At 40.5% G+C, this 14,511-nt stretch overlaps 1 protein-coding gene across 3 annotated transcripts in view; it reads right to left on the reverse strand.

The window, feature by feature from the left end:
* Nucleotides 1-1,413: 1,413 nt before the first annotated feature.
* The window catches only part of LOC132382612 (mothers against decapentaplegic homolog 3), a 140,728-nt gene continuing 127,630 nt past the window's right edge, over nt 1,414-14,511 (reverse strand). Inside the window, exons 9-10 of one of the 3 annotated variants that reach the window (XR_009508422.1) lie at nt 8,604-9,176; nt 1,414-7,449 (exon numbers count right to left, since the gene is read on the reverse strand). Coding sequence is in view for 1 of the 3 variants with exons in the window: in XM_059953009.1 (XP_059808992.1) it covers nt 9,053-9,176 (124 nt within the window). In the remaining 2 variants the exon portion in view is untranslated. Of the gene's footprint in view, nt 9,177-14,511 lie in introns of all 3 variants that reach the window. The other 2 variants (XR_009508421.1, XM_059953009.1) reach the window with 2 other exon arrangements.

The raw sequence follows: 14,511 nt of genomic DNA on the forward strand, positions 1-14,511 counted from the left end.
TAATGAAGAATGCAGAAAATTGGATAACCACCTGAATGCACTTTGAAGGCAAGTGCAACGTTAGCATTCATTTTAAGAGGACTAGAATATAATTGCAAGGATGTAAAGCTGAGGTTTTATAAGGCTCTGGTGAGGCCTCATTTGGAGCATTGAGAGCAGTTTTGTGCCCCTTAAAGTATGTGCTGACTTCAAAGAGGGTTCAGAGGAGGTTCACAAGAATGATAGGTGTATCGTATGACTGACTGATGGCTCTGGGCCTTTACTCACTGGAATTTAGAAGAATGAAGGGGGATCTCTTTGAAATCTACCAAATGTTTAAAGGCCTAGATAAAGTGGATGTGGAGAGGATGTTTGTTACGATGGGGAAGTCTAGGACCAGAGGGCACAGTCTTAGAATGAGGGGTGTCCATTTAGGACAGAGATGAAGAGTAATTTCTTTAGCCAGAGAGTAGTGAATCTGTGGAATTCGTTGCCACAGGTGGCTGTGGAGGCCAGGTCACTGGGTGTATTTAAGACGGGTTGATTGGGTCTTGATTAGTCAGGGCATGAAAGATAATGTCGACAGTGCTTCTCCTTATAGATGCTGGCTGGCCTGCTGTGTTCCACCAGCATTTTGTGTGTGTTGTTTGAATTTCCAATATCTGCAGATTTCCTTGTGTTTGCTGGGAGAAGACAGAATAGGTTGAGAGGGTAAAATGGGTCAGCCATGATGAAATGACAGAAGATTCGATGGGCCAAATGGCCTAATTCTGCTCCTATGTCTGTTTCTTATTTGAATGTGATGGAGAGAGTGAGTAACCACTTCTTAACACAATTAAGGTCGTGACAGACTTGACGTGATGAATAATCAGAATCAAGTTTAATTGGCATATGTCATGAAATTTGTTAACTTTATGGCAGTAGTACAATGAAATACATGATATAGAAAAAAGTTACATTATGTATGTGTGTGTATATAGAATAGTTAAAAGAAGTAATGTAAAATGAAAAACAAATGAGAATAGGAAAAAGTAGTGAGGTAGTGTTCACAGGTTCAATGTCCATTTAGAAATCGGATGGCAGAGGGGAAGAAGCTGTTCCTGAATCACTGAGTGTGTACTTTCAGACTTCTGTACCTCCTTTCCGATGGGAACAGTGAGAAGAGGGCATGTCCTGTGTAGTGGAGGTCCTTAATAATGGATGCTGCCTTCCCAAGGCACCGCTCCTTGATGATGTCTTAAATACTACGGAGGTTAGTACCTATGCCTCAGTTTTCACTGTTTTAAATAGCATGTTATTTTTGTAATGCATTGTATAGGGAATACTGCTTAGAGAGTAACTCACTGATGAATTTCAGAGTCAGAACTGTAGGTATTCCCCACCTTTTGAAGGCAGTGATTATAGTAAGTCAGAAAGCAGAAACAATTACATTGGTGTGATAAAATGAACTTTAATAACATTTGAAACATTTACATAAGAACTTCTGGCCATTTCCAAACACTTCAAAGTAGGAAAAAAAAACACTAAAGTACAAGAAAGCACCTTTTCTTAATTAAAATGGTAGTTATACAGCATTGTCTGCTGGAACTAAATCGATTAATGCTCCTTAGAGAGAAACCAGATACCTCTACAGAACTTGGTAAAATGTTGATGTAGATTACAGGGTCATTGATCCAAATGGCATCTGTGTCCCAGTAAACAGCAAACAATACTGTAGACAGGTATTCAACTAGAGCAGGGGCTCCCAACCTTTTTATGCCATGGAGCCTTACCATTAATTGAGGGGGTCCATACACCCCAGGTTGGAACCCCTGAACTAGAGTAATACACTAGTCCTAATGAAGGGTCTTGGGCTGAAATGTTGACTATTCCTTTCCATAGATGCTGCTTGACCTGCTGAGTTCCTCCAGCATTTATTTTTTGTTATTCTGGATTTCCAGCGTCTCTCATGTTTATGGATATTCAACTAGCTTTAGTTTTACAGGCCAATCATTAGTGAAAGAATCTTTTCAGATCTATTACATTTAATTAAATAAGGAAAAAAAACACATAACCAGGGCACAGCTTTATTTTGACTATTCCACAGTTGTAGGCATCACAGATGCTGTTGTGGAGAGGTACTTAATGCAATAATGCACTGCACTGCATGCTTGGGAAGGCTGCCATCTTTCTGATAAGATCAAAAGTAAGCCTACTTAACTGTTTAAACACTAACTACAAAATCTTCAAAGCTTTGCTTTAATGTATTAGCACAGAATTACTTCCTTCTATTAATTCTTCTGAATTAGTAAAGTACATGGTTAAATTGTCTTCCATGGACCTTGGGCAAAATCATTTTTCTGATGTTATGACAAAGTTACGAGAAGGGGAATTCTCATCCCAGTCTCATCACATTGCTTCGGGACTTTGAACAAGAATGGCAGCATACCTTAAATCTGCCCTAGGGCAAGACAGTACTTCTAATGATGTATGCCTTGGTGTACTGCCCTGCTAATTTAGTAACTCAGCCTACTGCAGGGTGCATGATTGAGCAGCTGGAATGGGGCTAGATAACCTGCAGGTCAAATTGGCAATCTGCAATGTACAGAAGTACTGCTGAATGCTAGTCTCTTGCTCAAGCTAAAGATTTATAGACAGTAAAATTTCAAAATGTAATGTTCATTTTAATTGTCTCAACTAATTCTGCTATAATTTTTCTCCTCATTCTTGATTGGAGGGTAAGTACAAAAGAGCTTATGTACAAAAGTACAAATCTTTGCATGATTTCTCAGTTCTGTCTGTATGTAAGGCAAAACTACTTGCTGACCCTGAGTACAGGACAGGGACTGGGTGGGTGGTAACTGAATGTACATAGTGGCCATAAGTACTTATTTTTATACACTTTTGCATCAACCTGGGCATTTACCTCCGTCTTGTCAGTGTGACTCATGAGAAACCAAGGCAAAGTGGAACTTTAAGAACCAATTAATAGGTCTGATCTGCCTGGATCCACTGGAAATATCCATAATGGCAATCCCTGTGGCACAATATTCCATGCAAACTTGTGCAGCCTGTTTGGTATCTTTGTGGAAAACAACAGGGCAGCACTAAGTTCTAACTTTCCCTGCTCTCGGGCCAGGAAACAGAGTCACTGATTCCCATGGCAGCTAAGCAAAATGAGTTCATTAAAACGGGAGAAATCAGCTGTCAGATGGAATGCAATAAATTCAAGAAAAGCCTTTGGCTTAAAGTGTTTGTGCTTGTTTCACTTTTAATGTATAAAAAAAAAACTACCTGTTTTAATTTTTGACATGCTGACTGATTGCGAATGCCAGTCATTTAAATTTTTTACTTTGAAGAGCTTTGACAGCTGAAGGCAAGGGCCTTAATGCTGTTGATGCTATTCGTACCCTCTTGCATTGCAAGAAGGCTGGGTGCCCTGCCTTGCTGAGGCTGGGAATGCACCTCCCATTGGAAGACTGCAGCCTGGAGTGTTATGGAAGAAACAGCCTGCTCTGAGGTGAATGACTGGAAGATCTGCCCTGAATCTATGGTGCTCTGTTGATTTAATCTGTATCAAAACCAATGCTGCAAAATTACCAAAAGAAAATCAGTAAGTTGAAATCTTTAGCACTGTAATAATAACCTGCTAAGGAAATAGTTAAAGTGACACTGACTCTCTCATAGTACTGTAGTCCACAGCCAGCAGGACAATCCTCACTGGGTTAACCAACCCACGGGAGGAAGGAGTGGAGGCTGTCCAAGAGCAGAAGAGTTTGAAGTACTCAGACCTGGCAGCTGAGTGTAAGGGAGCTGGCTAGAGGATCATCATTTACCCTGTGGGAGTAGGATGCCAAGACTTCGTCAGCACATCAATGACAAAGTTACTCCGTGATATGGCAGTGACTGGAGCGAGGCTCAGGAGGGCCACCAGAGAGATGGCTGAGGCGGCAGGAAAGGGCTGTGGCTGAGGAGGAAGAACAGAAATTGGGCGACTGACTAACTCCACTGGAAGATGCAGGGGGTGGCAGCGAGGTGTCCCTGGTGCTGCTCCGCTGCCAGGAGATGTACCAGGGCTAAGGGACTGAAACATCAATGAGCAATGGTTCCCAGTGATGACTCTGCAGTTGACCTAAGGGTACTGTGGGAGGTGCAGCAGGCAGGAATGCTGAACAGGAAACAGCATCTTCCTATAAATCTCACTGCCTTAAATGATGTGTGGAATTGTCAGGAAATGTTCATCTTTCACACCTCTGAGCCCAAACATAACAAATATATTTGGCCGTTACCTATCTATTCAAGTGACCTAGAAAATCACATAGTTTGGGTTAATTAGGGGTGGCCAATAAATATGAGCTTTGCTGGTGTTTTCAACGTGCTATAAATTAATAAAGATGACGCCAATTAACTGTACAGAGTGGGGGTGAAAGTTGGGACGTCATGATAAGGAGCAGGAAATCTTTGTTCCTAACAATCTTGCTTCAGGTAAGCAAGATACATTCCACTCCATGGATGTCTTGTAGTTTGGGCCTCCACAAGGCAGGCATATAACAATTTTTCTTCAACAATGCAACAATCATGTCTTGTGTGCAACTGTGTGTCTGGATTTTCAAACAATATAGCACAGAAACTGGCTCTTCAGCCCAACGCCCTCATGCCAACCAAGGTACAAATGTACAGCTACAGTTATGATTATTGCACTGTATAGGGCAAGTATTGCAAATCTGCATTGTGGATTTGAGATTTTTAAACAATCAAAAGCTAGAAATAAAATAGACAAAATTTACCATTTAGCTCAATAAGGAACAAGACATGACATCTTGGTTAATGTGCTTTCCAAAATACTGTTTTATATCCAAGGAAATCCTGAGCAGACTATTCTAATATTGTTCCTGTGTGCAACTTTAAAATAAAGCATGAATGATGTAAAGGAGTGCAATTTTAAAAAAAAGTATACACTAAGGTCAGTTATTACAATCTTCTATCTGAAATCTAATTTAGTCATGCTTGAAATATTCCTCCATAAGTGTTACCAGCTGCCAGAGGAAACCACACGGAAATGTCTGTGACAGGGATTGAGTAAGTTTGTGCTGAGGTGTGGAATTGAGGCCAGCTGTTTGTCCCTATGGAGATGGCAAGAAAAATGGTTGGGACAGCTCCCCAAAGGCACCCCCATGCATCACTACGGCTGCTTTAAGTACAGCAAATAGCACCAGCCCTCTGCTCAGCCTCAACACTTGCCTGAAATAAGAGAGAACTCTGTACTTCTTGTCTATCAGATGATCAGGGACTGGTCTTCCTCAAAAGTTTACTGCTGCAAGTCTGACACATTGCTGCTGTTTTGCTCAATGGCACTCTTTTGAGATGAATCCTCAAATGAAAGGCAAGTTCAGCCTCCGTGCTTCTCTCTCTCAAACATGCATCTGGCCATGTGCTAAAATGCACTTGGGAGAAATACAGAGTTCCTCAAGAAGCTAATGTGGCAATGACCAGTCAGTTTGCTCTTGGTTGATTACAAGGTACAGACTAGCTAATTTGGTCTCAAGTTAGTTATCTTACCCAAAAGACAGCATCCTAGTGGCATTTGCCCATAGCAACACCAATGTAAGTATCAGCGCTGCTGGTAATTAAAAATATTACACAGAAAATTTCTATCAAAGTCTTCCAGGCAGGTAACCTGATGATATTTTGTAACCCTGTGACTTGAAATTAGCATACATTTACCTGTGATTTGTTGTGTTGTACAAAATACCCTCCCTTGTTACTTTCCAGTCAAAAAAAAACACTAAACTTTAAGATTCCCTAGAGTTAAAACTTCTCTCTAGAGAGGAGACAGCACTTTACACATTTCCACTGTGGTGTAATAACTGAGGGAATGACAGACAGATATGTCAATCAAAAATAACCAGCACCAAGAATTCTGGAAATTAGATAAATGCAAAAATGCCCCAACCTAGTAGGGCACCCTCCCTTTAATACAGAGGTAAATCCATATGCAGATGTACACTGAGCATGTCACAAAAGGGAAAGATAAGTACCGTGCAGATGAACAAAATTAAAAGGGGCTTATAGGGAGAGTTGAAAAAGAATTAGATGAAGTCGTTGAAGTAAAATAGGTTAGAGAGTGGAAAATGACAAGAATATCGTGTGAGACAAACTGTTAGAACAATCAACTAACTTCATCCTTAGGGCTAAAGTTAGGCAAATATCATTAGCATTTCTCATGTGAATTGACACTTACTGATCCCTACCCAACACAGAAAAACATGGCTTGCGATATCTTTCCCATATGTTCATGCATTTCACACACAAAGTGACATTTAAGTGAGATACTGGACCCTGAGTGTATGTGGGGATGGTGGGGGGGTTAACTGATAAGAATCATATTTCCAACCTCTGGTCACTTTCCCCGTGACATTATTCTAGTGTGGAACTTGAGATTTCTATAATTGTAATGCAATTTTTTAAAAGCTGTATCTATAGAAATCAGTCATAGCTTTAGTTAACTAAGTGCCTAAACATTCTACGTACATTGGCTACATTGAAATTAATATTCTACATCAATTATAACCTATACTTCCCCAAGATCTCATAGCTGCCATCCCTGTTTTCTTCTATTAGGTTTCTGAGACCCAAGGTTGAGTTCTCTCAATTTGATTTTTGACTATGTAAATCGTGCCAGTGAAATCCTCCAAGCCTATTCATTATTCTAAGTTTATTTAATCATTATACTGTTATGTTTGTGCATCAATAATTCCAGTTAGGTGAAAAGATCTAGAGCATAAAAAGGGGAAAAAAAAATACTGGAAATGTTCATCTGGGGTTAGTCACATGTCTAAATTGAGCCAATGTAACTCACTTTTTCTCATTCCTTTATAAATTCCTTCACCGATACAAGTATTAAATGTGCTGACTAGTTCAAACCTTTCAATAAGTGCTTACCTTGTACTTAGTGATTTACAGAGCTCTGCAAAGTTCAGGCTTAAAGCAGTTTTAATTAACTATTTCACTTCTTGTTCAATTATTATTACCTTATGATGAAATTCTGGTTGCAACAGTTAACAGCAGAGGCAGTTATGAAATAGAAGGTGGCTGTTATAACTGCCTGCTTTGAATTGAGGTACAGCTAGTGTATCCCTTTACAAACAAGGAGATTGTTCTGAGAAAGGAAAAGACAAACTGCCCAAGTCTGGTTCTGATGCAGAATATTTGTCCTGAATGGTAACCCGTCTTTAGTTTCAGACGTTGTCCATCAATCCTCCAGATACATTCAGATAAGATCTAAAACTTTTCAGTCATGAGATGAGAATGTTGGAAAAATCCCAATGCACTCACTTCTGGTAAGCAGGGTAACGTCATGTTGTGCTCTCCTGAATCGATCTTTCCGTTCAATTGCAGCAAGTTTTACCTCCGTGAGCATCAAATGAAGGCCATGGAGAAACCTGGCAGAAATGGACAGTCGATGTTTAGGGTCAACACTCTTCTTTGGGGCTGTAAGAAAAGAAGAGAGAGAACCAGTATAAAAATGTGGGGGTGGGGGCGTGGGGAAGAAGAACAAGAGTTAGCAAGTGAAATCATGATCCAGATGATAGTATCTAACCATCACCTGCCAGCTCTTGCCCTGCCCCTTTCTTCCCACCTATTTATACTGGCTATCACCCCTTTCCAGTCTTGGTTCAGAGTCTTGACCTGAAATATTGGCTGCCCATTTCCCTCTATATATACTGCCTGACCTGCTGGCCTTTGTTTCTTACCCCAGATTTACAGCATCTGCAGTCTTTTGGTTTTCCATTTTGCTTCTGTGAGATTGGTCTGTTATTAATGAAAACACCACACCGCTGAAAACTTTTTTGTCTGTTTGGGGTAAACCAACAGCAATTATTACTATGAATCGTTACAGTTCTCTCAAACAAACATCGCTTGTGTTGGAAATCTGATTTGGACCCCTTCACGAAAACAAAACTAACAAAAAAAAACTATTACTGTAAAGGTAGCAAGTAAAGAAACTAGGGTGAATAAATGCTCCCTTATACAAAGGCTATCGCTAGGGTACAGTTCCACAGATACCAGCTGCTTTCAGTACCTTGCCCAAGATGTGGGAATTGGAGAGTATAGTAAGGGCATCACAAGCCCAAGGGCAAGGGAGGGCAATACGTAAAAATTGCCTTAACTAAACTCTTGTTAACCACATTCACACTTCTACAACTGATTCATATAGCGGCTTTACCTAGAAAAAATACTATACAATGGCGTTTCTTAGCGTTCTCAATGTAGGTTAGATTGTTCAAAAAGAACAGCTCCTAGCTACAATAACCAAGTGCTCGTAAATCTGTTTCAACTCTTCACTACGAAAGTGGAGGGCTTTTAAAGCGGGAAGTTAGCGTGCAAGTTGACCCTCCATTATACTACTAGAAACAAAACAGGTGGAGGAAAGAAACATTATTGGCAAAAGGAATCACAACTCCCTGCACACCAAAACATTGTCCTAGAAAGGCCCCTCATTCTCCAACATCTCATGTGATATTTGGACATGGCAGAAGGACCACTGAGAGTTCCAAACCATCACATATTACAAAAGAATGATGGTGAATGGCAGAAGGGCTTTGCAGCTTCCCGCTTAAATGAAACAAATTGGTTTGAGTTACCATGGCAATGGCCACCCTTGGCTCAATCAAAAATTTCATGACGCTGCTGGAAGGAAACAACCAGATCCACTTGTCTGTACAACTTGAATGAACAGTAGCTGCATGGAAGTAGGACATAGAATAGTCAAATAATATAAAATGGCCCAACTTGTACTTGGAAGAAAAAAAAATTCATCTGGTTGCAGGAGATAATGAGTTCCTTTCATTCCATTAGAAAATGAGATTGAAAATCGATGTTCTTTTTGTAAATATTTCCCAACAGCAATGCCACAGAAAGTGCTAACAGTTATGGTGGAGAGGTGGCAAAGATGGTACTTGATATTGCTCATGAAGAAACCACCAGTGGTGGGTACCATCCAACTTCTGTTGTTTTATTTTTCTATAAATTATCTGCTACAGCCAGGCCCATAAAATCTGGCAGCTGTCTTCCCTGAGATGAAGCCAATCTTCTATGACATGCTTGAGCAGCGAATGGTCGGTGATCCCATTTGGGTGAGGACTTTGTCCAGCCACTGTAGAGGTCCATTCAGATGAAGCTCAATCCAGCAGGGAGTACTGGTCACCGTCTGGCGCCTACAGAGGTAAAGACAGGTCATGAAAATGAATACGACACCTGATTCCATGTCTGCCCCTCCAAACAGAAACTATACATTCAGCTGCCACCATTAATTGTAATTTATATCTACTGGTGATACTCAAGAAAATATGCATTTATAGTGCACCTCATTCAATGACTAGTCCCCTTTCTTAAATATATAACAGTAAAACTTGTTTTGAAATGGAGCCTAGCTCCCAGATCAGACCCATGTCTGGATCAGATAACAAAGAAATTGTAGCTCCTTGGACTTGTCTCAGTTTCTATCTGGCTTTGGCAAAGTTCTTTATTCCTTGGAACGCAGAAGAATGAGGGGTGACCTTACAGAAGTTCCAAGATACAAGAGGCACCGACAAGGTGGATGGTAATAGTCTTTTCCCCAGAGTAGATAAATCCAAAGCTAGACAGCATAGTTTAGCGTGAGAGGAGTAAGGGAGCTGAGGGTAACTTTTTCCATGTAGATGAAGGTGAATATGAACATGCTGCCAGAGCAAGTGGTTGAGGCAGATACTATAGTATCATTTAAGCAGCACTTTACACGGAGGGCTTATAGGGATATGTGGTAAACACAGGAAATTGGGACTAGCTAGGTGGACTCTAGCCAGTATGGACTGGTTAAGCTGAATTGTTCTGCATTGTTCTATGACTCCCTGGCAGAATTAGTCAGCTTTCCATTAGGTTTCAGATCAGATCTCTCATTTTGAACACGCATAATAATAACCAAGGATTAAATTTAGGATGCTTTGTCTGAATAGCAAGGGCAGTGTAGATAAATATTAGGGCTCCAACAGTCGGATTTCACAAACTGGAGCTGTATTCCCTGACATTTGAAAGAATAGGAGATAATTTAAGTTTTTTTCAAAAGGGTATTATCATAAGGACAATGAAAGAAACCAGTTAGAAAACTTAGGACTAATAAAAATTGACTAAAAGTTACAACTAGGTCTTTCTGGATGCAAGTTAGGAAGCAGTGCGACATGGACAGATGGTGGAAATTAATGCTGGAACAAACGCTAATTTTAAACTTGATTAAGTTTTAATTTTAGTTATTTATTGAGATACAGCACACAGTAGGCCCTAACAGCCATGCCACCCAGCAAACCCCTGATTTAATACAAGGTTAATCATGGGACAATTTACAATAATCAGTTAACCTACTGACTGGTAGGTCTTTGAACTGTGGGAGGAAACCTGAGAGCCCAGAGGAAACCCACGTGGTTACAGGGAGAACTCCTTGTACAAACCAGGACGGCATTTGAACTCTGATCCCCTGTACTGCAAAGAGTGCTAACCACTGTGCTGCCCCACGGTACAGTCTTTATATAACCAAAGACATTTTGGTAATCAAAGATTATGGAAGACAAGGCAAACATAATTAAATGGCCAGGCAGCCATGATCCTGTTCAATGGAAGTCTAAGTTCCTATAAAACCATAGCAACTGCAAACTGAGAAGTAGCAATAGAAGTGAAAATTACGTCAAGTCAAAAGGAAACTGTTAAACATCAGAATTTTGGGTTATACTGGATTCAGGACTGGGTGCATGCGATTCCAGGCATGCCAACATGGCCAATGCCTGCAAGTCAGACGTACTTAGACCTGCACAATAAATGGCACATACCATAATGAGTAAAATTTTTTAGAAGCTCAGCTTCTTTCACAAAATGAGACTTCACAGCAGAATAATGTTAAGCAGTTGTGTGGCCAAGGGATCTCAGCAAGTTAGTGCTTAGAGCTTTTCCTATGTAGCCTCAGCCAAAAATCCAATCATGAGAAGCCTTTCAAAGGAAGTGACTGAGACAGTGAGGAGTTTTGGAGGGTGGGCAAATAGAGGCAGCGGCTAGTGAAGCACATTTTCTAAGTGTTATATTTTTAACAGTAATCTCCCTGATGAGACAGATTTGTTTCTTTAGGAGAAAGCAAAGAACTCAAACAACACAAAGGAAACTCAAAAGGTAAAATGTTTGTAAACACTCATGTGAGACAGCACCAGTGGAAAGATAAATAGAAAATGTTACAGGTCAAACTCTTGAGATTTTCCACAACAGCAATGAAACATACAGCCTGACAAAGTAATACCTGTATTTGTATAACAACTTCTACCTCTCCTTCAGGCTGTTCCACAGCTTGGCAGCCAATGATGTATAACATAAGGAACCAGAGGCTTGAAATTTGTTGTTTTGCGGCAGCAGTACAGTGCATTATATAAAATATATGGTAAACTTACATTAAGATATATATGTATAAAAAATTAATCAAGTAGTGCAAAAAGAAAGTGAAAGTAGTAAAAACAATAAATCCTTAAAGATGGATTTATTGTACATTTAGAAATCTGATGGCGGATGGAAGGCTGTTCTTGAAAAATTGAGTATATGTCTTTAGGCTCCTCAACGTTTTAGGAACAGCTTGGGTGCCATCAGCACTGTCAGATGGAGTCGTGTCTCAGGGATGTCCATACAGCTCCCTTTTAGCCCTGTGCCTTGATTTTGGTGTGCTGGAGTGGGACTTGAACTCTCATCCCACTACTGCAGGAATGAGAGTGCCACCTAAAGTCAAGAGCTCTGTCAGAAAGGACGGCAGAACAGAACTGGGTCAGGTATCATTCCAGCAAGTGCCCAAGGTTGTCACAGGACTAACACACCACCTGCTGTGGAGTAGTTATCTACTTCTTGATAATTAATGATCCCTTCCTCTTCCTGACTCAATCCCAATCCCCTCCCACCTTCTCAGCTTTAACTTAAATTGTTCACAAGTGGCTTGAGGGCAGCATTGATATTTTTTCCCCCGTCTGTATGTGTGTTTCTGTGTGCGTTTAGCATCTGGATGTGATTATCTAGCTGGACCGGAGCCAACACTTTGGAGTTTTGGCTGATACTTGCATGTGAGGAGAACCAGCAAAGTCTTTAAACATCTGGTAGATCTGGAGGGTGTTGGGGCTTCTAATCAGGGCTGCTGCTGCCCTGCCTGCCTGCTAAACACAAATGTGAAAAAGAAAATATACATCTTGAATTACCAAGCTAATTTGGAGGCATTGCCATTCAGAAATACACAGTGCAATTTAGCAGAAGCATTGCCTTTTTATCTCCAAAGAATGGAATTAATCTTGAAGAATGGCAAGAAATGCCACATCTTACAAGGTAACTGAACAGGCAGGCAGGCCACCATCTCACTTGCACACTGGGACATAGCTACATAAACAGCTTTCCATCCATCTGTTCCATTCGGTCAGTGTTTGGCAAAAATTATTTTTTCCTCACATCTGTTTATAAAGGACCTTTTGTGCACCGATGTCCCTTTGATTTAGCAGAGGTTTACAAGAAGATAGGAGGACATCCAGATACTTTGTCCTTGGATGGAAATGGCTAATACAAGGGGCATAACTTCAAAGCATTTGGGGGAAATGTCAGGGAGGATGTCAGAGGTTGTTTTTTAATATACAGAGGGTGCTGACCATGTGGAACGAGCTGCCAGGGGTAGTGATAAGTGTCAGATACATTAGGGGCATTTAAGAAACTCTGAGGCATATGGATGAAGGAAAAAGAGAGAGCTACGTGCAAAGGATCACTGGTTCCCATTCTCTTCTGAGTACTTCCGACTAAGAATCTTGATTTATGATGCTCAGTGAAATAGGAACTGCAAATTCAAAACAGTGAGAAATAAGTGCAAAAATTAATCAGATCTCTTTAAAGCTACAAATAAAATTTCTTTATTTAATTACAGTGAAACAATTTTCATTGACTTTAGAGTGTACATTGGGTAGTCCAACTATTCACTGTTGCATTGTGTTTTCATCTTTCAATGAGATGGAGGAGTTTGATGCAGTGATATCAGCTTCTCAATGCCTGTTGGATGGAGTCTCAGATCCCCACATTCAGTAATTTGCAGCCTGTCTTGTTGCTTTGCAAGAAGTTGGGTGACTGCACTGGATCCATGTTCCAAGAAATATGATGTTGGAAAGGCAACAAAGAGCATCTTGACCTTTTTCCACAGTGCAGGGTAGCATTCAGAGATTTATTTCTGCAACACCTCAAGTCTTGATATGATTCTTTGTACCTCAGCTTCAGTTCCAAGTCATTTAGTAGCAAGATCAGTTTTCCCTCCTTCCTTCCTGGCAATTCCTCATTATAAGTATTCAGGAATGGATTATTACCCAATCTGGAACTTGGATTGAGGAAAGATTGGGAAATCTCTCTGACATGTCTTTATGCAGCTCACACAGGTGGGCACAGTATACATGAAGATCATTATCTGGTATTCTCTCTTACTCTTTCAACTCGAGAGGCAAATGTCCTAACAGCTAATATGCACTTAAAAAGGGTTAACTTGAACAGAAATGTGGAGAGGACTGATTTGACTTTAATAAAATTCATATTCTTGAGTTGAATACTGAATGAAGCATTCGAGTCTTCAAAGAATTTTTCAAAAAGAACATAAAATGTCTCAGGCAGTTCCCTTTTGAGAGCCAACTGACTTGCGTGTGCAACAGCAAATGTTCAAGCTGTTCATTATTCTCAACAGAAAGATCTTGAAATATTTGAGAATGGAGAGCAAGAGGTTCAATTTTATTTACTGCTGTGTAAAGACCATAAGACATAGGATCAAATCGGCTCATTGAGTCCGCTCTGTCATTTCACCACAGCTGATCCTGGATCCCATTCAATCCCATATACCTGCCCCCTCATCATATCCCTTAATGCCCCGACCAATTAGGAATCTATTAACGTCTACTTTGAATATACCATGGACTTGGCCTCCATCACAGCCTGTGGCAGAGCATTCCACAGATTCACTACTCTTTAGCTAAAAAAAAATCCTCCTTACTTCTGTTCTAAAAGATCGCTCCTCAATTTTGAAATTGTGCCCTCTGGTTCTGGATATTCCCACCAGAGGAAACATCTTCTCCACGTCCGCAGTCCTTTCAACATTCGGTAAGTTTCAATGAGATCCCCACTCATTCTTCTAAATTCCAGTGAATATAGGAGCATTTGGCAGTTTTATGCCTATGTTAACCCGTTCATTCCTGGAATCATCCTCGTGAACCTCCTCTGAACTCTCTCCAATGAAAAGTAGCGGTCCCAGTACTGACCCTTGAGGAACATCACCTGTCACTGGCAGCCAACCAGAAAAGGCCCCCTTTATTTACACTTGCTACCTCCTATTCCACTATCCATGCCAGTATCTTTCCTGTAATGCCATAGGATTTTATCTTGTTAAGCAGCCTCACGTGTGGCACCTTATCAAATGCCTTCTGAAAATCTAAGTAAATGACGTCCACTGCCTCTCCTTTGTCCACCCTGCTTGTTACTTCCTCGAAG

This window comes from Hypanus sabinus, chromosome 28, assembly GCF_030144855.1.
Source record: "Hypanus sabinus isolate sHypSab1 chromosome 28, sHypSab1.hap1, whole genome shotgun sequence".
Taxonomy (NCBI): domain Eukaryota; kingdom Metazoa; phylum Chordata; class Chondrichthyes; order Myliobatiformes; family Dasyatidae; genus Hypanus; species Hypanus sabinus.